The sequence below is a fragment of the Xiphophorus maculatus genome, chromosome 14, assembly GCF_002775205.1.
Source record: "Xiphophorus maculatus strain JP 163 A chromosome 14, X_maculatus-5.0-male, whole genome shotgun sequence".
Taxonomy (NCBI): domain Eukaryota; kingdom Metazoa; phylum Chordata; class Actinopteri; order Cyprinodontiformes; family Poeciliidae; genus Xiphophorus; species Xiphophorus maculatus.
The window spans coordinates 12,809,583-12,831,148 of record NC_036456.1 but is presented as its reverse complement, the minus strand read 5'-3'; the positions used below and the strand labels follow the sequence as shown (position 1 = coordinate 12,831,148).

The window sequence follows — 21,566 nt, the reverse complement described above, 5'->3', positions numbered from 1 at the left end:
TGCCAGAACAAAAACTGACCAAGAAGATTTTAAATTAGGATCAAGCTCACAGTTATTTTTACAGCCGTTGCTAATTTTCAATGTTCTTTCCCTCTGTGATTTAAATAATATTTCTAGAAATAATCTAACCTGCGATTTAATTAAAGCTAAACAATATATGTTCAAGATATGAAAAGATCGGGTTATTTTTAGGAATTTACATTCAGATTTAGTCTGTGTCTCAAACTGAAATGTTTGTAAAGTTAAATATGAAAAGGAGACAAAGGTGCTCAATGATGAACATGTTTTCTGCGATTGAAGTGGGAAGAAAAACATTTATGCGAGCTATGTGAACCGAATGTGTTTGAGGATGAGTTTCATTTTATATTTCTTTGTGTTGTGATTTTGGAAATTAGTTTTTCAAGATGCCACAGAAAAACCCTGATCTGTTCTGCTTGTCCAAAGCACATATGTTAAGTTGGCTATTTAATGAAGAGACTTTTGTCTTAGCAACATTTATTGAACAAGCTTGGCAACGACGATAAAGAGTCATGTATAATTTAGATGTATGAACAATTGCAATTAATAATTTTTTGTGAATGTCCTGCAATGTTTGGGTTGCTTGTTCAGTGGCCTTCTTGATCCGGTTTTAGATGTTTAAAATGCATAGTGTCTCGTAAGTCTTATAGCCAGAGTCATTTATTGACAAAAGGAAATTTTATTTTGTTTATTTATTTATTTATTTTTTGCTAAAATCACTTTAGGCTAAAAATGTCTTAGGTCATCACTTTAGGGCATTGACAATAAATTATATTTATTTTTCTGGTTACGCCGCTTCCCACAAACGGCCTCAACCTAAAAATAACAATCAGTCTGGCCAATATTCACTTTATTTGCAAGTGCATTTTTAAAAGTATTGTCAACAATGCTTCTCCTGACATTTCCAGTCTCACTTTAAAAAGAGTTTCTTTACCTAACATAACATAACATGAATGCTAGTTTTTATAAATAATAAGAACAAAAAGACTTACTGGTTTTGCGTCAAAGTCCAGGTTTTGTTGTTTGCGCAGTGGGGAACCTCCTGCATTTCTCTGATTTGCACTGACTTTGTCTCTAACACAGAATCCGTTCATCCAATCTGACTGGCCTTAAGCTGTTCTGCAAAGTGGAATGAGTAATGTTATCAGAGTCTAGATGTCCAGAGCTGGTAGAGACACCCCCCCGCCCTTCAAACGCTTGCAACGGTAGCTGCAGAATGACATACGTGCAATGCAAGTATCGACTCAGAAAACCGAATACGAATTGACACCACGCTTTTCAGATTTAACAGATAGAAGTGGCAAAGATTTTTATTAGGAAAAAAAAAAATAACTCCATGTAACTGCGATTCTCTGTCTTGTTCTATCCCACAAAAATAGCAGTGAAGTTTGTCTGAGAACACATAACAAAGTTGAAGGCACATAAATACTTGTGGAAGTTTCTGTGCATGCAGGGAGCGTGTAGTGTTTGCCTGGGCTCCTGTCTGTCTGACGGTGAGCGCCGAGTCTGACTGTTCCTGTTTCAATGCCCCAGGTCTCCTGTTCTCTCGCTAACCCTCGGCTCCTTCTCTTTCTGTCACCATTGCACTCTCCCTCATCCTCACCCTGTCTCTCCTCACAGCTCGGCTCTCGCTCTCTCTCTCTCTCTCTCTCCTCTCTCCTCTGCAATAACAGTGCTGACCTAGTTTCTGCCTGTTCAGGGCTGCCTGTGGAATTTTACAGCGGCCTGCCTTCCTGGCAGCTTGGCTGCTTCAAAATGAAGGCAGAAAAGCATGACTGTGGATTTTTATTCTAGTCGCATCATTATGGGCCTTATATTGTCTGTTTTCTCCCCGATCTGCTCACCCAGAAGTATGCACCCTTTTCAAATAACAATAGCAGACTGACATGTCTTCTGTGTGTGTCTGCAGCTTCTTTTTGGGGAATGGCAGCTAAAACTGTTTCCACCAGCACAGCGTTTGGATAAAAAAAAAAAAAGAGAGAGATCATAGCAGACTGGTGTAGATTTAGAAAATCTCCACTTTAAATAAATGCTTAGAATCATGCTTAGCACAATTAAGCAACTGCTAACAAGAAATGTGTTTAAACAAACAGGGAGCTGAGCTATTTTTATGAATGTTAATGTCCCAGATCTAAGTCAGCATACTATTCTGGGGGAATCTTGATTAAATCTAATCATCTTCCAATTAGGCACAGGGAATGTTGTGTCACAGCCCGAGAAAGATGGATCTCTGGAATGCGTTTCTGAAAGCTTGGCTTTGGCACGCTGAAATCTAAACCAGCACCGCCGCACATTCATTCCTTCCCCCTACCCCTCTGCCTCTTTTCACTCACCAATCCCGGCTGAGCAGTTGGAGTTCAGTATTCATGGACCATTTTGTTTGCCTTCCAAAAAAAAAAAAGCTTCATCGGGGTCGGGACTGCTTGTGCAAAAGACTCGATTTTGTAGGTTTTTTTATGCAGTCTTAAAAAGTCTGGTGTAAAAAAGAAAAGTATGGAATTTGATTCGATTGTTTTCCAGGTTTGAACAAATACATAATTGAAGATATATGTATAATGGGTGAGGCGAGCAGGCAGTATGAAAACATTTTTCCAGATTTTGTTGGTCGATAAACCCACACGTTCCTCCCTCCTCTCTTTTCCACAAAGAGGGTGTTTTAAGCACCCTCTGTGACCTTTAGCATCTTGGTCACTTTAATTTGTGGCAGGTGGGGGAAAACTCCTTCCAGCAGGTTGACTATTACATTAGCATACAAAACAACTACTGCATTTCAAACAGTCCTATAAGATATTAATAATGTGAGCACTGATAAAACACTGATGAAAGTTTAACTTTCATTTTTTTTCAACAAAAGAATAAAGAAAATTGCATCTATATTTAGTGTGGATAATACTGTAGAAAATCTTTGCAAATTAAGATAGCCTAGATGTCATCAGCATTATGAAATTGACCTCCTTCTTTTTTGCCAAAATTGTTGTTTTATGAATTGGGAAATTGTTTTGTTTTCAATAATTGAAAAGCTATAGGAAAAATACATTTTACTGTGTAAAAGTAAAGAATTTTTAAATAGAAAATTAGCCGAGACCCTATCTTCGTTGTTGTGCTTCTTGCTGATGCAAAAGTCGATGTGGTTTATTTATTTTAATATTAGTTTTTCTTTGGGATTTTTTTTCAGATTTCGGGGACTGGTCATGGTGTCCAGTGCGAAGGTATGGGACCCCCCCCATGCGGGTCTTACTCAGCCACATCTGAGAGAACAACGTCTGGCTCCGGGCCTCGCTCCCCTCTGCAGCCCCTCATACACTGCTGCCAAGGACACTGCACTCCACCAAAGTCGGCAATTGTCACCTTTGTCTTCCCCACCTCCACCGTTGGTGACCCTCAGTACCCGTCACCCAGTTCAACATTCACCTGTCAGTTTGTACAGTGTGAGCAAGACTGAACCACTAATTAAATCTGCCCACAGTCTTGGTGTGGTCTCTCAGTGTGTGGAAGAGGAGGAAGAGGAAGCCGAGCAGCTGAACATGAAGGGGAAACGACTCGGATATCGCGTAGAGGCCACACTGGACGACAAGCTGGAGGACATGGGTGATGGACCTAAAAATGCAAAAATCACCCTAAGCTTCCCGCTTAGTGCCGCGCCACTCCCAACGTCGCTGACCTCACCGGACCACTGTCACAGCTCTTCCTCATCCTCACCTTCCCCTCACCGGCGGCGTCTGTCCTCCAAGAGCTCAGACAAGGGGTCGCTGTGGAAGCTGGACGCCACCATGGATGTAAAGCACAGACCCTTTAAGCCCCCAAGACATGACAGCTCTCCGTCCTCCTCGCCTTCCTCCTCCTCCTCTCCCATGGCTTCATTTATCAGGAAGGATCTGAAATCCCCTCCGCCTCTTAAGTGCTCCAAACTCAGTTCAGACTCTCAAATTCACAGGTCACCCCCAAGAGCTTCCAGTGGATCTTTAGGAGGCTGTTTTAGTGGAGATGGGTGGGATGAAAGGCACAGAGTGGCCAATGGAACGGCCTCGCCCTCTCAGACGGCTCAGATCCTCTTCAGTCTGGGCACGTCAGCCTATCAGAGAGGTGTAGATGCAGAGAGGAGAGAGAAACTGACAGGGAGGCCAGTCGGAAAAACAGGGAGTCCCCACAGACCGAGTCTTCATCCACCAACCATCCACCTCCCTCCACCCTTACCTCCACCGCCTCCCCCACCTTCCGAAGGTCTTACCGCACCCCCTCACTCGTCCTCCTACCCCCCTCCTGACAGCATGAAGCCAGAGTTGATTTGTGGCGTGTGCCATCGGCTGTTCAGCTCAGCCTCCTCCCTCACGGTCCACATGCGGCTGCATCGTGGCAGCCGCGCCCTAAGCTGCCGCTACTGTGGCAAAGTCTTCATCCACAGCAAGAGACTGCAATCCCACGAGGCCTCCTGCAGGGTGCCAGGCCTGCGTCCTCCATCCCTGACCGTACAGCCAAAGGAGGAGCCACTGGAGGACGGTGAGGTGAGAGTGGAAGGGGGAGTGATTGTGGGACAGACAGACATCAGCAAAGGACGGCCGGGGAAGAAAGTGCGGGGCCTCCTGGCACGTATCCAAGCTGGTGATGCAGCAGCCACAGAGCTGCTGGCAGGTGATGAGAACCATTTTGTGAAGGTGGTGGATGGCAACGTCATCTACTTCTGTTCTGTGTGCGAACGTTCCTACATGACCCTATCCAGCCTGAAGCGTCATTCTAACGTTCACTCATGGCGGCGTAAATATCCCTGCCATTACTGCGACAAGGTCTTTGCCCTGGCTGAGTACCGCACAAAGCACGAGGTGTGGCACACGGGAGAGCGCCGCTACCAGTGTATCTTCTGCTGGGACGCCTTCGCCACCTACTACAATCTCAAGACGCACCAGAAGACAATTCACGGGATTAATCCGAGCCTGATCTCCAGTGAAAAGACAGCTAATGGGGGTTATAAACAGAAAGCAAATGCCCTCAAGCTCTACCGCCTTCTCCCCATGCGCTCCCAGAAGAGACCCTACAAGACCTATAGTGACAGCTTACATAATGGCCTTCTACTTCCACCAGCTGATGCCCCCTCCCTCTCCATGACTGGCCTTGGCTGTGCTTTGGGCCCCGGGGACCTGCAGAGCATCATTGCAGGAGCCCCCCCTCAGAGTCTAAAGCCTGATCCAGATGCTTTCCCTGATGGCTTCCCAATCTCTCTTGCTGCTGAGCACAGAGACCTATCTGAGCTTGCGCTTGAGCCCCAAATTAGAACAGATGAAAGTGAGGCCCTAGAGTTAGAGCAGGAGAGAGGCAGTTTCAAAATAGCCAGTAGCAGTAAACTCAAAACCTTTAAAGCAGGTAGAGGCACAGAAGCAGGAATGCCCTCTGTTATAACATATGGACATAGTAAACCCTCTGTTATAGTTCATGGAGCAGCTGTGTCATCCTCAGTCATTGTTCATAGCAATCAGGTTACTTCTGGAAGTGAGAAAAGCCCAGTAACGAGCCCATCCCCCGAAACAAGTAGCAGCCAGATTTTAATAAAAGGCAGTCCTAAAGCAATCAAAAAGCAAAGAGATAACACAGATAATCACAGAAAGAGGTCCAGAGACAGTTCAGATGCAACAGACGAGGGCTCAAAAGGCAGACACGACACTGAGATAGGCAGAGCATTTCACAAATCCCGCAAGTCCCACAATAAGAGTACAATCGCAGCCACAAAGGAGGTGTCAGCATCTGGAGGCTCACAGGCCAAAGAATCAGGGCCACTGTGTCAGATAACTGTGCGCATCGGCGAGGAGGCCATAGTGAAGCGCAGCATCTCTGAGACAGACCTTAAAAGAGACAAGAGCATTTCTCCTCCGAAAATCAAACGCAGTGAAACGTCATCCTTTAAGGAGCCACGGCAAACCCACTCACACCACCATCACCACAAACACCGCCCACTAAGTAGAACCAGCCTGGAAGAAGATGGGGATAAGGAAGCAGGAGAAGATGAGGAGGAAACGGAGGACCAAGAAAGCAGGAATAAAAGGTCCAAGTCACCTGATCAGGTGAGGGAGTACTTCTTTCGTAAGGGGGTGCGGGAACAGGACAGTGACAATGACATAGAGGATAATTTATGGCGACCTTACTACTCCTACAAGCCTAAGAAAAAGGCTCAGGCACATCTACAGAGAGTGAAGAACTGGCAACGGAAACTCAAGTACAAGCGCTCCATCCGACTCAAGAGGAGGGCAGAGAGGCTGAAGAGGCTTCTGAATAAACAAACGGAGAAATCCCAAGATGAGGAGGAGGACAGGACAACTGAGGAGGCTGAGAAACTGTCTAAACCTAACAAGGATGTTAAAGAGGAAAGAAAGAAGGATAATCTCTCTTCCCCTTTAAAGGAGAAAAAACAGGATGTAGAGGAACAGGTTAAAGAGCCCTGTCATGAGGTTTCCACCCCCCCTGTGTGCTCTCCAAAGCCCCCTCTGTCTACCTCAGTGACTCCCACAGGAATAAAGAGGAGGCCTTGGACTAATGGGAATGCAGCAGAGTGTGGCACATGTGGCCGCTGGTTCTCAAGCCCCAGGAAGCGAGACAAACACGAGCTCAGCCATCTGCTAGAGTTTGTATGCCTCTTCTGTCGGGCCACTTTCCCCTCAAGGGAAAAGTTGGAAGACCACCAGAAAGCCCAGCATCCTAAACCCACTGAGGCATCCTCTGTGACCACTAAATGTGGTGAACAAGCGGCAGGCGTTGGGATCAAATCCACGCCTGAAATCTCAAAGTTCAATGAAGATAAAGGGGGACCGCTTGGACTAGGAGGCAGCAATTCTAGTCCAAGTCGTCTAAGCAGAAGAGCCTTATCGAGACACACCTGTCCGCAGTGCCATAAGGTGTGCAAGACATCATCAGCGCTAACTCGCCATATCCGACGTCATGACTTAAGTAGTTCTCCAGAAAGAGAAAAAGAAGATAACAACTCAGAGGCAACACCCCCTGAAAGAGTTGCTGAACCTCTTTGCACAGATCCAGAGATTGATAAAAGACAGACTCCCTGTGCTCTTTCTGTTTCAGTTATCAGCTATTCACCTCCAGAGCTACCAAGTGGCGGTGACTGTTTGGCATCACAGCGGCACGATGACCATCCAAGTGACATTACAAACAAACACCTGAAATCAAACTCAAGTGAAGGACCTGAACTGACACAGCATGCACTTACTGCTCCAGAGAAAGAGCCCATACCACAAACTCCACCAGAAAGTCCAGTTAACCTCACACCCACCAAACCTGAGGTCCCACCTGTTGGACCCTCGTCACTCCAGAGCGTGCTTGTCATGAACGGGCCTGACTGTCTTGACTATCGCATGCCAATTAAGAAAAGCCTGGACAGTCAGATCCACAGAAAAGCCAGCCCTTTGCACTTTGTGACTTCCAACAACACCTCTTCGAATGTGCCCATGACATCACAGACCAGAATAACCACTGCTGCTCCTCCTGTTTCCATGACAACAGCTCCCAACTCTGAAGGGGGATTCGCAAGACGGGATGGGGTCATTATTGACAGAGAGAGGCAGAGTGGCACCAGTACAATTTTACACACAGGTTACAAAGAACCGCCTCTGCTCCAAGATCGCAGAGTCCAGCCCCTGTCCCGGAGTCCCTCCCCCGACCAAGCACAAGACCTGACCATGTCCTCTATTTTAGCTCGGGAGAGGGAGATTGAAAGGCAAAGAGAGGCAGAGCTAGAGCTGGAGAGACAGAGGGAACGGAGGAGGAACATGGAAATTGAGAAAGAGAAAATCTGTAGGATTGCTCATTCTCCACAGGAGCAAACTGCTCTCATTGTCCCTAAAGAAGAGCCATTGAGCCCTGTAGCATCACCCCAACATATGTCTACCCAAACCACTATAAATGGACCCTGTTTGCGCAGGCACACTCCTAAGTCCCCCTGCCGGCCCCCTTCAACTACTGGACTGAAGGCTCAGGCGAGCCGGCAGGTTCACTCAAGTTCACAAGGACTCGACAGGCTGACGCTGCCCACCGGAGCAGCTGGTGCCGCTGAACGCCCCTCTGCACACGCTCTGCTTCTTCCCAGAGCCTCCCAGCCGCCTGAGCCGGACCATCAGGACACTTTCTCTTCCAGAGATTCACAGCAGGGGGACACAACCCCAGCTGACTACCCCACCCAGGATTATCCCCTTCCCCTCATTGTGCCAGACAGCTACAGATCTGTTAAGAAGCAGGAGGAAAACCTGCTCATGTCTACTTATCCTCCTGGAGCACTGCCCTTTGGCCCACTGGGGAAGGTCATCATACCTGACGGGGGCGACCTCGGCAAGCTGCCGTTCTACCCGGACCCTTACCAGCTGCTTTACGGGCCGCAGCTATTAGCCTACCCCTATAACTTGGCTGCACTTCCTGTGGCTCTGAACATGATGGCGCCAGGAGGGGATAAGGTGGAGCCTCTGCCGTTCCTCCCCACCATCTTCAACTACGCAGCCACTGCTGGACCTTACATGGGTGCAGCACCTCACCCGCTCGTGGCAAACCCTGGCCTCTACAGCAGCGGCGGCAGTGGCAAAAAGCAGCGAGATGGCAGCGGCAGTAAACAGTAGGACACAGCTGCACTGTAAGGAGTATAACTCAAACAGGACATCCTTGTCTGCTCTGGCTGGGAGGGGAAGGGGGACCATGCTGACTGGCTCACTTTATTCTGCAGAGATCAGAGCTAGGCATTACAGAAGTTTGTGTGAAGGGGCGGGGACGGAGTAGAGAAACAGGGTGGAGAGGCCGATGTTAAAGTGACGTATCACTTCTCCACCTTTTTTTTTTTTTACTCCTGCTCCTCTCCCTCTCCTGTTCTCTTGTAGTGTGTTGTTGTTCTGGAGCTTGATTCATTTTCCTCTCCGACTTGTTATTATATCTATAATATAAAAATACAAACTGCGAACAGGGTGTTTGTTGCTTGGAGAATTAGTCCAGTCTACTTCCCTTTATAGTTGCCACACAACGAGGATCTTCAGGGAAGGCGTTGTATGGGTCCGGACAGGGCATGGAATGACACAGTCGGAGCGTATTTTTGTACGAGGGCGTGGGAATGCAGGGTTATCCTGCTGTCATACTGTCCATGAAAGCTGTATTCAAGCACGTACATGCATATATACGTAGGGCAGTTTGTGCATGCAGTGTTTGGCTGGAGCAGGTATGAGTGTGCGTGTATTTCTGAGTACTTGTGGATGAGTGAATCTAGACCATTCCATGTGAGATTCTCGCAGCATTCCCACTCTCGTTGGAATAGCTACTGTAGGTCTGTGTGTAGAAGTGCTTTTAGAGGCGATTCCTCATATCCAAATCGTTAGGAAGTCAAAATTATGGTTGGATGGGAGTGGATGACAGTGTCAGATCGTCTGAGCTTCTTAAAGAGATAGTTTGGGATTTTTTCAAACAGGGCTCTATTAAAATGTTATGAGCACTTAATATCTCATCTACATTAGATATCTCTCGAGGTATCTGAATCTTGTAAAAATGAAGACTATCTGAACCCAGAAGCTGAAGATAACACAGTAATTTGTAGAGGGGCCACGGCAGAAGAGATTTTTCTGTCTTATAAGAACTTCAGTTTAAATAATGACAGCAATGCGCATTATGCAAAATCTATTTTTGTGAATCTTTATCTCTGTGACTCTCTAAACCTTTCAGGGAATTTTTTTTTCCAGGTCTCACTACTTGATTATTACTCTGAATAACCAAGTAGTGATTATTGATCTATTGATCTAGTTTAGTGCCGCTCTCTTTGCTATTTTTACATGTCAGAAAAGTGAACAGTTTTGTCAAAATTTTCCCTTCTTTATCTAGTTAATTTCTAAATAAAAATGCAATGAAGCAAATTGTACTCTGCTTAAATCAGATAAAACAAAGTTGACACTATTAACTGGAATGTTATTTATTAATAATAAGAACTAAAACAAAATGTGTTAACTTTTATTAGGCCCTTCATTAATGGGGAGTTGAGGTAAATTTGGTTTGGCTAAGCGCTTCATTAGCTTCAGTGATGTTTTAAAAGTAATTTTTATGCTTTCGACAATCACCTGCTTTTTACCTAAAAACTATACAGCTTTCATGAAGTGTATTATTTCAGTGCGTCTTATTGATTCTGTTTTTCACCTACAGACGCTCTCTGTATCGTAACCATTCACTTTAACTGGAGCAGAAAAGTGTCTTAAAACTATCATCCTTCTCTGTTTTTTTACTTTTGTCCTTTTCGCTCAGTTCATTCACAATGTTTATACACCAACAAAAACCAGACGCAGCAATTACCAGTACCAGTCACGCGCATGAATTATGCTGTTTTTACATGACGGACCTGAAAGTGAGCAGAGCTGCCACGGAGGCCTTTAAAAGAGCTCCATTCAAGGGTGAACAAATCATTCTGTTTAAGTGGAAAACAGTATATTTCATGCTCTTGTCACATCTGCATTGTTTTATTATGCATAACTTCTGATAAGATACATGCAAAATGGAGATTGTGCGACATCAGTGCTACAAAATAGAAAAGTAGGGCAGTGTAAACATCTGTAATTTGGCATTTTCCGAAATTGCAAACAATTTACTTTGACTGGAAACGCTTCACACGTTTAGTTCTTGGAACATGTTTCACACAGGAAGAGAATTGGTGACGAACTTTTTCCTACCTACATTTCCTGTGTAAATAAGCGTCTTCTCTGTTGCCAATCGCCAAATGCATATGTGGTGATCATTTAAAGATTAATAGTCCTCACAAAAACCACAATCACGTTTCTGAGACTGTAGATGTTCTAGAAGTCTACAGTCCCTCTAGATCTAGCCATTTGCTTCAGCCTTTGGGACGAACTAATCTGGATTAATACTAAATGACGAAAATGAGAGAATTATCTGCTCCATAAGATAAAAAGTGCTCATATCGTTTTAGAAGAACCTCATTAAAAAATCCTGATCAATCCTTTTAGGTGTCAACAAACCCGATGACTTTGTGACAAGTTGGCACTGTAGGATCTGTATAGCATTTACAATAGTTTATATTTTATGTGCACAAAATAGACAAGTAGTGGTCACTTAAAGGAGACATATGTAGCTGCTTTGGAAATGTAGCTGGCCACTGGGTAAAAAAATAATAATTAAAGGCTGGTAGACCATTGCACTTCCATTTTTTCATCTCATTTCTTTGAAATAGGTATTAAAAAGGAAAAGAATAAAGACCAGTCAGCCTTTGTATTGTGTAGTTTTTTTTTCCTCTTGCTTGGAAGAGGAAAAGGCTCAATCTGTGCAACCAGGAAGGATTTAGGGTATTGTCTTATTTCTTTGTAGGAAGACGATTATATGTGGGAACAAAACTGTTGGGCTCTGAATCAGAAGGATCCAACAAGAAATGATGCTGGGGAATAAAAAAACAAACCCTTAATACCGAGGGGTAGATTGGGAAAAGGTCTGATCTATATCCTGTGTCATTTACTAAGAGGTAGGAAAAGGCTGAGCTTAGCAGCCAAAGGGATGGGCCAAAACTCTCCCGACGCCCTGCTGGGGCCTTTTTGTTACGTGTAAAGTTTTCAGTGTGTTGGTTTTGTTAAACTATGTTGTTTTTGTTGTTTAGCCCTCTTACCAGATGGAAGTGGCTTCAGTGAACAGAGAGATGGGGGGGGGGGAGGGGAGTAAACTTAAAAACATGAATGTAAATTTAGTCACGAGGTTAATGAAGTACAGCTGCATTAATGGTAGAGTTGGTTTCAGTTCCTTTTTATTTTCTTTGTTTTGACACAAGTAACCTGTTGAAGAACCGTATAACGTCTGGTATGCATATATACAGTAGTCCTAGGAACATGTCAGTAAACTTGGGTTCGTTATCCACAAAGCATGAGCAACACTCGCTTCCTAACTGTTTATATCCTCAGCAAATTGGCTTTGTGTGCACAGGTTTTCTTTACGTTTTTTTACTCCTTATTTTCTGGACTTTTGTTAATCTTCCATATCGTTGTCAAACTTTAGGCTGCAGAAGAAAAATAGCCTCTTTTTTTAGAAGTTTTTTTTCTTTCTTTCTCCATAGCCCCACCTCTGTCTTTGCGCACATTCTAGCTCGCTGCACCTCCTCTAAACGAACTACATGTACTTCAGTGTGTGTGCACGTATGCCTCTGTTGGTTCTGACTAAAGGTGTTAAATAACACAATGTGGCCGACTGCAGGGGAGCGCCACAGATCCCCTCCGGTGTGGTTACAAGCCTTTTTTGTTTATGAGTTTGCGAGAGTGTGTGACTGTGCAAATACGAAAAACCAAAATAAATCTGCCTAAGCAGCGTATCCCTTGGCAGTTTATCGGCCACCTGTTTCTGTTTTTTTTTTTTATTATTATTATTATCATTTCTTTTGGACTCTTCTGTGAGTTAAGTTTCATTGTAAAAAAAAAAAAAAAAGAAAGAAAAAGAAAAAAAGCACTAAATTAATAATAAAAAGCCTTGTTGTCTCCAGTACACTGTCTCCTCGTTTCCTGTAGATGGACACGTTTGTGTTTTTTGGCCCATTTCTTATGCCATAGTTTGCCATCATGGTTATCAAACAGACCAAAAGCATGCAAAATTGACGTATCGTGGTGACTGGACTGGAATCTGGTGGTAATATACAACTATTTACTGTATGTTTTAGTTCAAATGAATGTGCCTCCGCTTTGATATTTAAATAACTATCTATAGTAAGACATGGATCTGCCAGATTTCAACTGCTAAGGTGCCTTGTTATGGCATAAGAAATTTAAACGGTAAACAAGAGTTCTCTTCATACGGTTTGGAGATAGAGTTCATGGCTTTTACTGCTATGAAGCTGTTCATAGATGTAGGAGTGTGGCTAAACTGTTTCAATATTGTGTACATGTCTAGGGTAATACTGTGCCATATAGAGCCCACAGAATATGTTAATGTTATTTTTAAAAGATGTTTTAATGTTGCCTGACGACTTTGTCTTTAGATTTGATACAAAGGCTTGTAGCCACAGCTCTCCCAAAGTCTGTAGTCTCCTTTTTCTGACATTCTTCTTGTCCTTCCTCCCTCCTCTCCTTGTTTTCTGTCTCCCTTTCCTTTCTCTTTGCTGCAATCAAACAAAATAAAGTATTAACCTGATGACCCAATAAAAAAAGAGCTCGTCTGGACTTGTTTTTTAATGGCTTACGCAAGATTTTCTGCCATTAAATGCTAGTTTACAACTTTGACATTTGACCTCTGAGTTTTCTAATGATTAATTTGGGATTTTTGTTTATTATGGAGTGATCTCTGCAACTATTAGCAGTCCTGGTAAGATGTGTAAAAAACCGAAAAATAAATAAAATTTGAATTGTACTGGCATAATCTTACTATAAAAACATTAAAAAAAAAAGGTCCAAACATTATTTTTAGGTACACTTATTCACCACTACATTAAGATTTTTTATTTTTATGGCACCTCTTAACATTTTGTTGCATTTCTTTCTAGTTTCCTTTTTTAAATTAGCCAGAGTATTTAGGAACTTTCTGTTTCTCAGGAGGTAAATAAAACATGTCACAGAAGTCTGTTTCTCTTAGCCACTCTTCAAAAAGGGAAAGACGGAAGAACATGCCAGTAAGATAGTTTTTTGTCTCAACTTGTGCATATTGATTAGAAAAGTTTAAAGGAGACCTAATGTGCAAAAATTTGCACATTTTTGTACATCTACTTAGGTCTCTTCTGCTTCCAGGCTAAGCACTGATAAGTTCATGTATTTTGGAGTCTGGAAAACGAGTCGTTTCAAAAACCTCCCATTTATGATGTCACAATTGGCATCATAACCTAGCAAGGCCTCTCACCTAGCAAGCCAAACCAAGCTCCTCCCATTTCATTATCAGAAACATCTCATTAAGAAAGAGAAACCTTCAGAGCTGATTAAAAGCAGCGAATCTTTCAATTTGAGATGCTGCTTAAAGAAAATTGTATTCATTTTGAGAGACTGTGCTTCCATTTCACCTGTTTGATAGTTCTGAGGCGCTGACATGTTCATTGACACATTTATTTACATTTAAGAAATAATGTAAGGATTTTGCATTGAATACTGACTTTCGCAGGTAGATTATGGTGTTTTAATATTTGTACAAACTGTTTTGAGAAATGCTCTCACTGCTTTGCAAACATGGAGGACGATTTGAGAAATTCACCAAAGCGACTGTAGAACTGTGAAGAGCATATGAGGTAAAATTGTAAAGAATACACATTGAGTTTGTTGTACTCAATGACCTCTCTAAATATAGTAATGTTTAACTTAGCATAGCTTTCAAATGGTTGTGCAAACACTGTGAAATGCTTTCATGGGCATTTTTGGGTAATGTCACCAATATCTGATATTTTGTGTTGGAAAACTTTGAGTGAACTTTCACAATGAAAACATGACAAAGTCTCGTTCGTAAGCATGGTGACGGGGCTTTTTATTTCGACGATGAAGACACTTTCATTGACATAAATACTTGCTTTTCAGCAAGTGGCTTCCTTTTGCAGGTTATCACCCAGCTTTTACAGTTTACAGTAACTGCTTTGAGAAATGTTATCAATGCAAATGTGAGTGGTGATGCACCAAAATGACAGAGAAAAACTAATATGTTTGATTTCTGGTGCATTTAAGGTCTTTAGTTTTATTTCTGTCAAAGCTGCACAGCAGTGTGACAATCAAAAAAAGGTATTATTTACACCAACGTCGTCACCTTCTGTTACTTTTATCAGCGTAAGATCGGTTAAATGGTGTTATGCTGTGAAAACAAGAGGAGGACGAATTTCATGTTCAGCTTTGATTTGACATTTTCAGATCAGCTCCTAATCCTCAGCAGCTGAGGAGCAGATTGAGGCTGTTTGTGTGTCGGTTGCTCTTTTCCCAGTACTTTCCAGTTATCACAGGCTTCCTGGAAAGAGATGGTATCAAGGGGAATCCAGCAAGCAGAAAGGAGACAGCAGAGCGTTGTGGCTTGAAGTCTCGCATGCACACAGACGAATCAGGAGCCAGAGGCGGGTGCATCAGGTTCCTGCGGCATGGGTAAACACACACCAGTGGTCGCTCTGAGGTCGCTGACCCTGGCCGGCAGTTGGAGGCTCGTTTTAGTTCCTTTAATCTCCATGAATTCAACACTTTTGTTGTTGTTTTTTTTATATAATGCACATCTAAATGTGGGTTTTGCTCCAAGGTTTTATCAGGAGTACCAACATTATTTTATTTGAACAGTTTTTCTTCTTTTTTTTTTTATACTGTGAGCTGCATTACTCCCACCCACCAACCTTTAAACTACCACACTAGTCACGGCCGAAGCTCTTCCTCCAGAGGATCGATCGCCTGCGCTGACCGCTCTCCGTTTGCCCTTTGGACCCCGTGACGGTGTGCCAACACTCACCTACGCTCCACTCACACACACTGTGGCAATCTCACTGCTATTTATCCCACAAGAAAGCTCAGAGTGCCAAGACCACCCTGGGGCTTTAGAGAGTGCATGCTGGGAGGCCTGGGAGGCAGAAGGATGGCAGCGTTTTGGAAAGCAGTGGCAGGTGGATTGCTCTTAGCTGTGTGCCTCATGGGATGGAGAGTTGATGGACAGGGGAACGGTAAAGTATGTAACGCTGTCGTTTGAGGATTATGTGTGTCCGAGGCTTGGTGTGAGAATGATGTCTTTAAATCTGTTCTCAAGTGTATTTTTACTTGTAGTATGTGTTAGTTTTACTCACTGTTGAGTTGCGTAAAAGCTCGTAGATTTAAATAAAGTTAAAATTTGATGGTCAAAACATGCTGCGCAGGTGTTAGCATAAATTATAATGTTAAAAAACCGGTCCATAGGGCCCTGAAATACTTTAATTTACTATATACTGTATCCTAGTAAAAGAGAGTCAGACATTTGTTTAGACTTAGGACTTTGGTCAACAGTGCCCTCAAAAAAGGCAACTCGTTCAATTTACATCAAAAAATGAGAAGGAAAAAAGATATTGTATGACATTCTTTTTGGTGCAAATGTAGAGATGTTTGACAAGCTTATGTGTTCGTACTTGTTTTACAACCCCTTAACTGTCACGAGGACACGGGTGACCTCATGGACCCATTAACTTGAAGACAAGTCAATAGGTCCATCAGGTCCATTAAGGGGCTGAACCTTTGTTTTTTTTTTTGTTTTTTTTTTTTACTAAACCTAAGCCAAATAATATTAGCTGAAATACAGAGAGATAAATAGATGCACATAGAAAGACTTTTAAATTTGAAAGTAGTATAATAATAATCATCAGTTTGGAAAAGTAGTTATTACGTCTTCCAAACACAATTCCCTTTTTCTAAAAGAAGCTAACACATTTTTATTCTTAAGAATATTTTTTCTTACTGACACCAAGAATAAATCATGTAATAAATCCAATCTCCAGATATTTTTATGCAAATATTTCTACTTGAAGTAATTAATCCAATGATTATTTTGGTTGTTGTTGTCTTTGTTGTCTCTCTTTTTGAGTTTTACTATTTCAACGTCACCTGTGTGTATAAATGGCATCAACATTGATTCGGCACCGTATTACGGGGCATTATTAAGAATTTGCCCTTATGTCTTTTGTTACGGAGTAATTATGTTTTGGGTTTGATCGACAGGCTTTTAACCTCCAATCGATCAGCATATCTGATTGGAAAACACAATGAACATTCACGGTGCAGAAGCAGAGCGAATGCATTAGTGTTAATTGAGCCGAGAGCCTTATCATCACGCCTGTGCCTTCCAGAAAAAGGTATCTGGGGATTCAATCATCTACCTCGGCCAGGAGAGAAACCCCTGGAGGCCGCTGATCCGCACCACAGCCAACCTCACAGAGATCCGCAGGTGAGCAGGACTTTGTCACGGTATTATGAGGAGATTTAAAACACTTCCCTCAGAATCTCTTAAACGCAACTATGACGCTTGAATTAGGCAGCCATGTTTCTCCTTTATCCGCATCGCGCAGCATCAAGTCCACCTTTCAGTTCCGGACCTTTGACCCCGAAGGAGCGATTTTCTACGGAGACACCAAAAATGGAGAGGACTGGTTTGTTTTGTCCCTGAAAGAAGGGTTCCCCCTCATGCAGATCAGCAAAGAAGATGTACAAGTCAGCGTGACAGGGGGTCCAAAGCTCAACGACGGGAAGTGGCACACGGTGGGTTTCTAGTAAGATACAGTAAGGTATTCGTTCTTGGGATCAGATCATGACTTTCTCTTTCTTCGAAGTTGGATGTGAGCAACCAGGGAAAGTTTGTCATTCTGGAGGTGGATGGCCTACCTGGACTGGTGGTAGGAATGCACTCCAAACAGACAAAGGAGGTCATTTCTGGGCAACTTCGATTGGCCCTTGGTGGGATCCTGACCAGCAAGGACAATTTGATCGTTGAGGTAGTTTATATTTATTGCCCTGAAACTATTCACTAGTCAAGAAAACTTATTTCACCTGGTTATGGATTGTTGTTTTTTTGTTTTTTTTTACTGGAATTACTAGTTGGACTTATTTAACATTTAAGCCTAAACAGTAGGGTCCTCACAAGCAATCAGAAGAAAATTCCTGCACATTTCTTACTGTTTTTTGACTATTAAACAGTGCTTTCCAAATGTTTTGTAGTTTGAAGATGAGTCTCTATCTTTTCTTACAAATACATTCTGCAAACTGCTGCCTGAATTTGTATTCAGTATTTTGTCAGTATTTTGTAGAGTTCGGCTTTAGTTACAATTACATCCACAAGTCCTTTGGGTCATGTTTCTTCCAGCTTTAAACATGTAGAGACTGAAGCTTTTATTAATTCCCTTTTGCAAGATACTGTAAGTTCTGTCAGCATCAGTTCTGAAGTAATGTAACAGATTTTCAATTTAATGTAGGTCTGGACTTTTTGCTATTCTAACACATTAGTAAGCGTAGTGGAAACCATGCAAATAACTGTACAGCTACAATGCAGTATTGCAGAAATGGTCAATATTTTTCACACTCATTTGAGGAATTAAAACTCATATAATATGTAGATTCATTACACTTGGAGAGAAAAATTTCAAGGCTTTATTTCTTGTAATTTTGATGATACTCGCTTAAAACAAAAAAACATTGTGTGTCTAGAAATGTGGTTTATAACACAAGATCAATATAAAAACGATATTTTGAACAGTTGTACCCATAAGAGGCATCTCCTCTGTCCTGGTAGATTTGCATTTGTGCCAGACTATTTCATTTGTTGGATCATAGATTAAACAGTGATTAAACAATCAAGCCTTGGGATGTTTTTTTAAAACCAAAGTGCATTTAAAGTTCCCCAGGACTTTCTCTCTGACCTGTCTGCTCTTTGATTTTGGTCTGTTTGCTCAGCAAACAGATCGCGGAGGTTTACACAGAACATTCGGATTTATACTGAGATTAAATTACACACCGATGGAGTCTAATTTACTACTAGATTACTTCTGATGACTTCTGAAGTGTTTGCATTTCTTTTTTTTTTAAGGGCTGTAGAATAAAGGGGACGAAATATAAATGCAGACCGCACTTTTCAGAGTAAGCTAAAAATGAAAACCATGTTTTTTGGGGTTTTTTTTTTACTTCTGAAGTTTTTACTGAAGTTTGTCGTAATGTGACAAAGGCACTGCGTTCCTCTGAAGGCCCTGTTGACTGTTTACTTACAGTTTGAGCCACAGATGGACGGCTGCGTGCGCAAAGGCCACTGGCTAAACCTCAGCATGCCCTGGGAGGCGGACGCTGACGAGCTCTGGCTCTGCCATCAGAACATCCAACCTGGCAGCTTTTTCGCTGGCGAAGGATTCACCATTTTCAACACCTCAGGTGGTGACGCCGCACTGAATTATATAAGATGCAGATGAGCTTAAACACCCACTCATGCGCTGACATGCTCAGCTTAGTCTGGGTATTTGCGCTCAACACCAGATGTTAGGTGGAAATATGTGCTGACATCTCCAAGAGCGTTTCAATGACGATTGTGTTTGAAGTGTGATTTTCCCGCTTGTTTGTAGTTTTCCAAACAATCAAAGATCTTGGCTTCAGAGTTGAATTTTGGGGGGACTTCACTCAGATGGAGGGAACCATTCTGAGCATGATGTCCTCACAAGGAGAGCTGCTGGCAGTCCTGGAAGCCAATAATAACACGAATGTGCGTGAATATATTTCTCAGTGATTTCTGAATATATCTGTAACAAAAATGGATGCCTGTGTCTCTGTCTCTGGGTTGCAGGAGATTCATTTCACCATCAGGAAGCAAAAACATATTCTGACAAACGCTATGAAGCAGCTGAGGATTACTTTTTTTGAGGATGTGGTGAAAGTGGTTACATTTTTAGATGAAGCAAATGTAGAAATGTTTTCTTATGATCCGTTGAGTGCCCCCGAATATCTGACGGAGCTGAGAGAGGGGCGTCTCGCCATTGGAGGTCTTCTAGGTGTGTACTTTTATTTCTTTACATCCTTAAAACCCTGTTTCACTCTTCATAAAGAGAGAACAGAGTAAAACAAACTGTGAGTTGGTGATGTTGAAGCCAGAAAAGGAGAAAAAAAAAAAAAACAATTAACAGAAGTCAACTGTAATGCGTTCTTTCCATTTTTCACTCCCCAGGTGGCGTTAAAGATATGGTTGGCTCCAATTTCCTCAGAGGCTGTCTGGAGAAGATCAAAATCCAACTGAAGGATTTGGATCTGGATTCAGCTATCAAAGACATGTCAGCTTCTTCACACAGCTGCCCGGTGTAGAAAGCATCCATCGGGCTGGAGGAGGACTGGATGTTGGCTGTTAAGGACTTCAGGTGTCTGTAGTTCATAAAAATAAGATGATTGATAATTGTTTCCATAATAGTGTGATTAACTGCTAAAAAAAAAAAAATAACGATATGTCTAAGTATGAATCAAAATCACAGACAAAAAGTATGTAAAGGACAGAAATAAAAAATAAAAGAAAATCACCAACTCACCAAGGCTTAACTCTGAGAAACAATATGCGGCTACAAAGAGATGTGCGATGTTTAACAAGTTATGTATGTCATGACAAAAAGTGAACAACCAAAACAAAAAAGCAAATAAAAAAAAATACTTAAATATACAGTACATCATAGCTTGATGTAAGCAACAACGCAAACATTTAAGAGGTCATAAGTAAAATTGATCTAATTGGGCATGATTTGGAAAAAGAAATAAAAAGTACAAAACATCTTGAAAGGTATCAAAAAGTGGTTCCCAGATAAATTTACTTGCAGCAAATACTTTGCAGATGCAAGACAAATTCACAAATTATCTGTGCATGACTTCTTGCTGTTCTGTGTGCCATCCAGTCTCAGGAGCTGGTTGTTTTAGAACCTGTCCACGACATTTTTCAGTATTTTTCCACTACACAACATTCAGAGCGCTGAGGTTTTATCATGCATAACTCCGTTCTCTCACCAATTAACCTTAATATGCATCTAAGTAATTATCATTTAAATCTTCAATAAATTGAAAAAATAAATGGATGTGTGTTTTCTTTCTTCTTCTTCTTCTTCTTTTAATCTGTGATTTATTGCATTTCAGACATGAGAGTTTTTCTGATCGTGGTACAAATCACCTGGATGTGTGGTTGTGAATAAAACATGATTCTCCTTTAAAGGACCACTAGTGAATAATAATTGTGCTGGTGGATTTAAGGCTGAACGACGCAAAAATGATGCAGAGGTGTTTTTGATTTCAGAATAAGAGCCACGGATGAATGATTAGGTGATGATGTTGCGCCCTCTAACGGTCAAATGAAGGCAATGTCAACGTAAGATCTACGTCACTGACTATATAAAGCAACATGAAGGTTTAAGAAAATGTCCTGAGATAATAAGAAATGTGTAGTAAATAAAAGCAAACACCATGTTTGTCACAAAGTTTGATGTTTTTGCTCTTTATGTTTTAACATTTACCTGCAGCTATATGAGGCCCGAAAAAAGCACTTTATTTTTCATTAAAAAACAGAAAAAGGAGTGAAACCTAAACAGAGTTTTAGTCATGGTTAATCAAATACAGTGGTAAGTTACAGTTTCTCCCAGTAAGGAGAAATACATGCCAGATTTACACAGGGCCAAGTTTGTCAAACTCTGGCACAAGTACGCAGGCTGCCTTCTGTGGTAGTAAAGATACTTTTGTATTAATTGCTTGCAATAAAAAAGTTATGTGGTTAATTTGACAACAGTGAACTAGGAACAAGTCCCTGTTTCTTATTCTGCATTAAGTTCCTCTGAACTTGAACCGCAGGATGGCACCAAACCAAACCAACCAGTTCCAGTTATTCTAATTATTTTTAGCAATGCAAGCTGAAACAGCTTTTCTCTGCTCTGTTGGTCGTATAATTCTGCAGGTCTGTAAAAAAAAATTAACAAGATATAAATCATCACAACTATAAAGAAACAATTTTTACTTCAAATGTCACTAAGGACTTGCAGGGAAGTTGGTTTCTGAGGTCAGAGGTGAGAAACCTTGTATTTTCTAACTCAGTTATAAATTCTGGGGACGTTTTTGTCACTAAATCGTCTCATTTAGTGAAACATTTTTCATTCTGCT

The 21,566-nt window shown here is 42.0% G+C and overlaps 2 protein-coding genes across 4 annotated transcripts in view; both read left to right on the top strand.

Annotated features, from left to right (window-relative positions):
- The window catches only part of LOC102218547, a 32,699-nt gene extending 19,538 nt beyond the window's left edge, over nucleotides 1-13,161 (top strand). For all 3 annotated transcript variants that reach the window (XM_023346510.1, XM_005804777.2, XM_023346509.1), the window contains exon 2: nucleotides 3,194-13,161. In XM_023346510.1, coding sequence (XP_023202278.1) covers nucleotides 3,210-8,618 — 5,409 coding nt within the window. In that variant the 5' untranslated portion in view covers nucleotides 3,194-3,209 and the 3' untranslated portion in view covers nucleotides 8,619-13,161. The remainder of the gene's footprint in view (nucleotides 1-3,193) is intronic.
- Nucleotides 13,162-15,400: 2,239 nt separating this feature from the next.
- Nucleotides 15,401-20,493, top strand: shbg (sex hormone binding globulin). Its single transcript, XM_005804776.3, has 8 exons — nucleotides 15,401-15,618; nucleotides 16,763-16,860; nucleotides 16,982-17,171; nucleotides 17,243-17,404; nucleotides 18,671-18,827; nucleotides 19,016-19,152; nucleotides 19,234-19,438; nucleotides 19,612-20,493. Exons 1-8 carry the CDS (start codon nucleotides 15,502-15,504, stop codon nucleotides 19,743-19,745), a joined length of 1,200 nt encoding a protein of 399 aa, XP_005804833.3. The 5' UTR covers nucleotides 15,401-15,501; the 3' UTR covers nucleotides 19,746-20,493.
- Nucleotides 20,494-21,566: the final 1,073 nt, after the last annotated feature.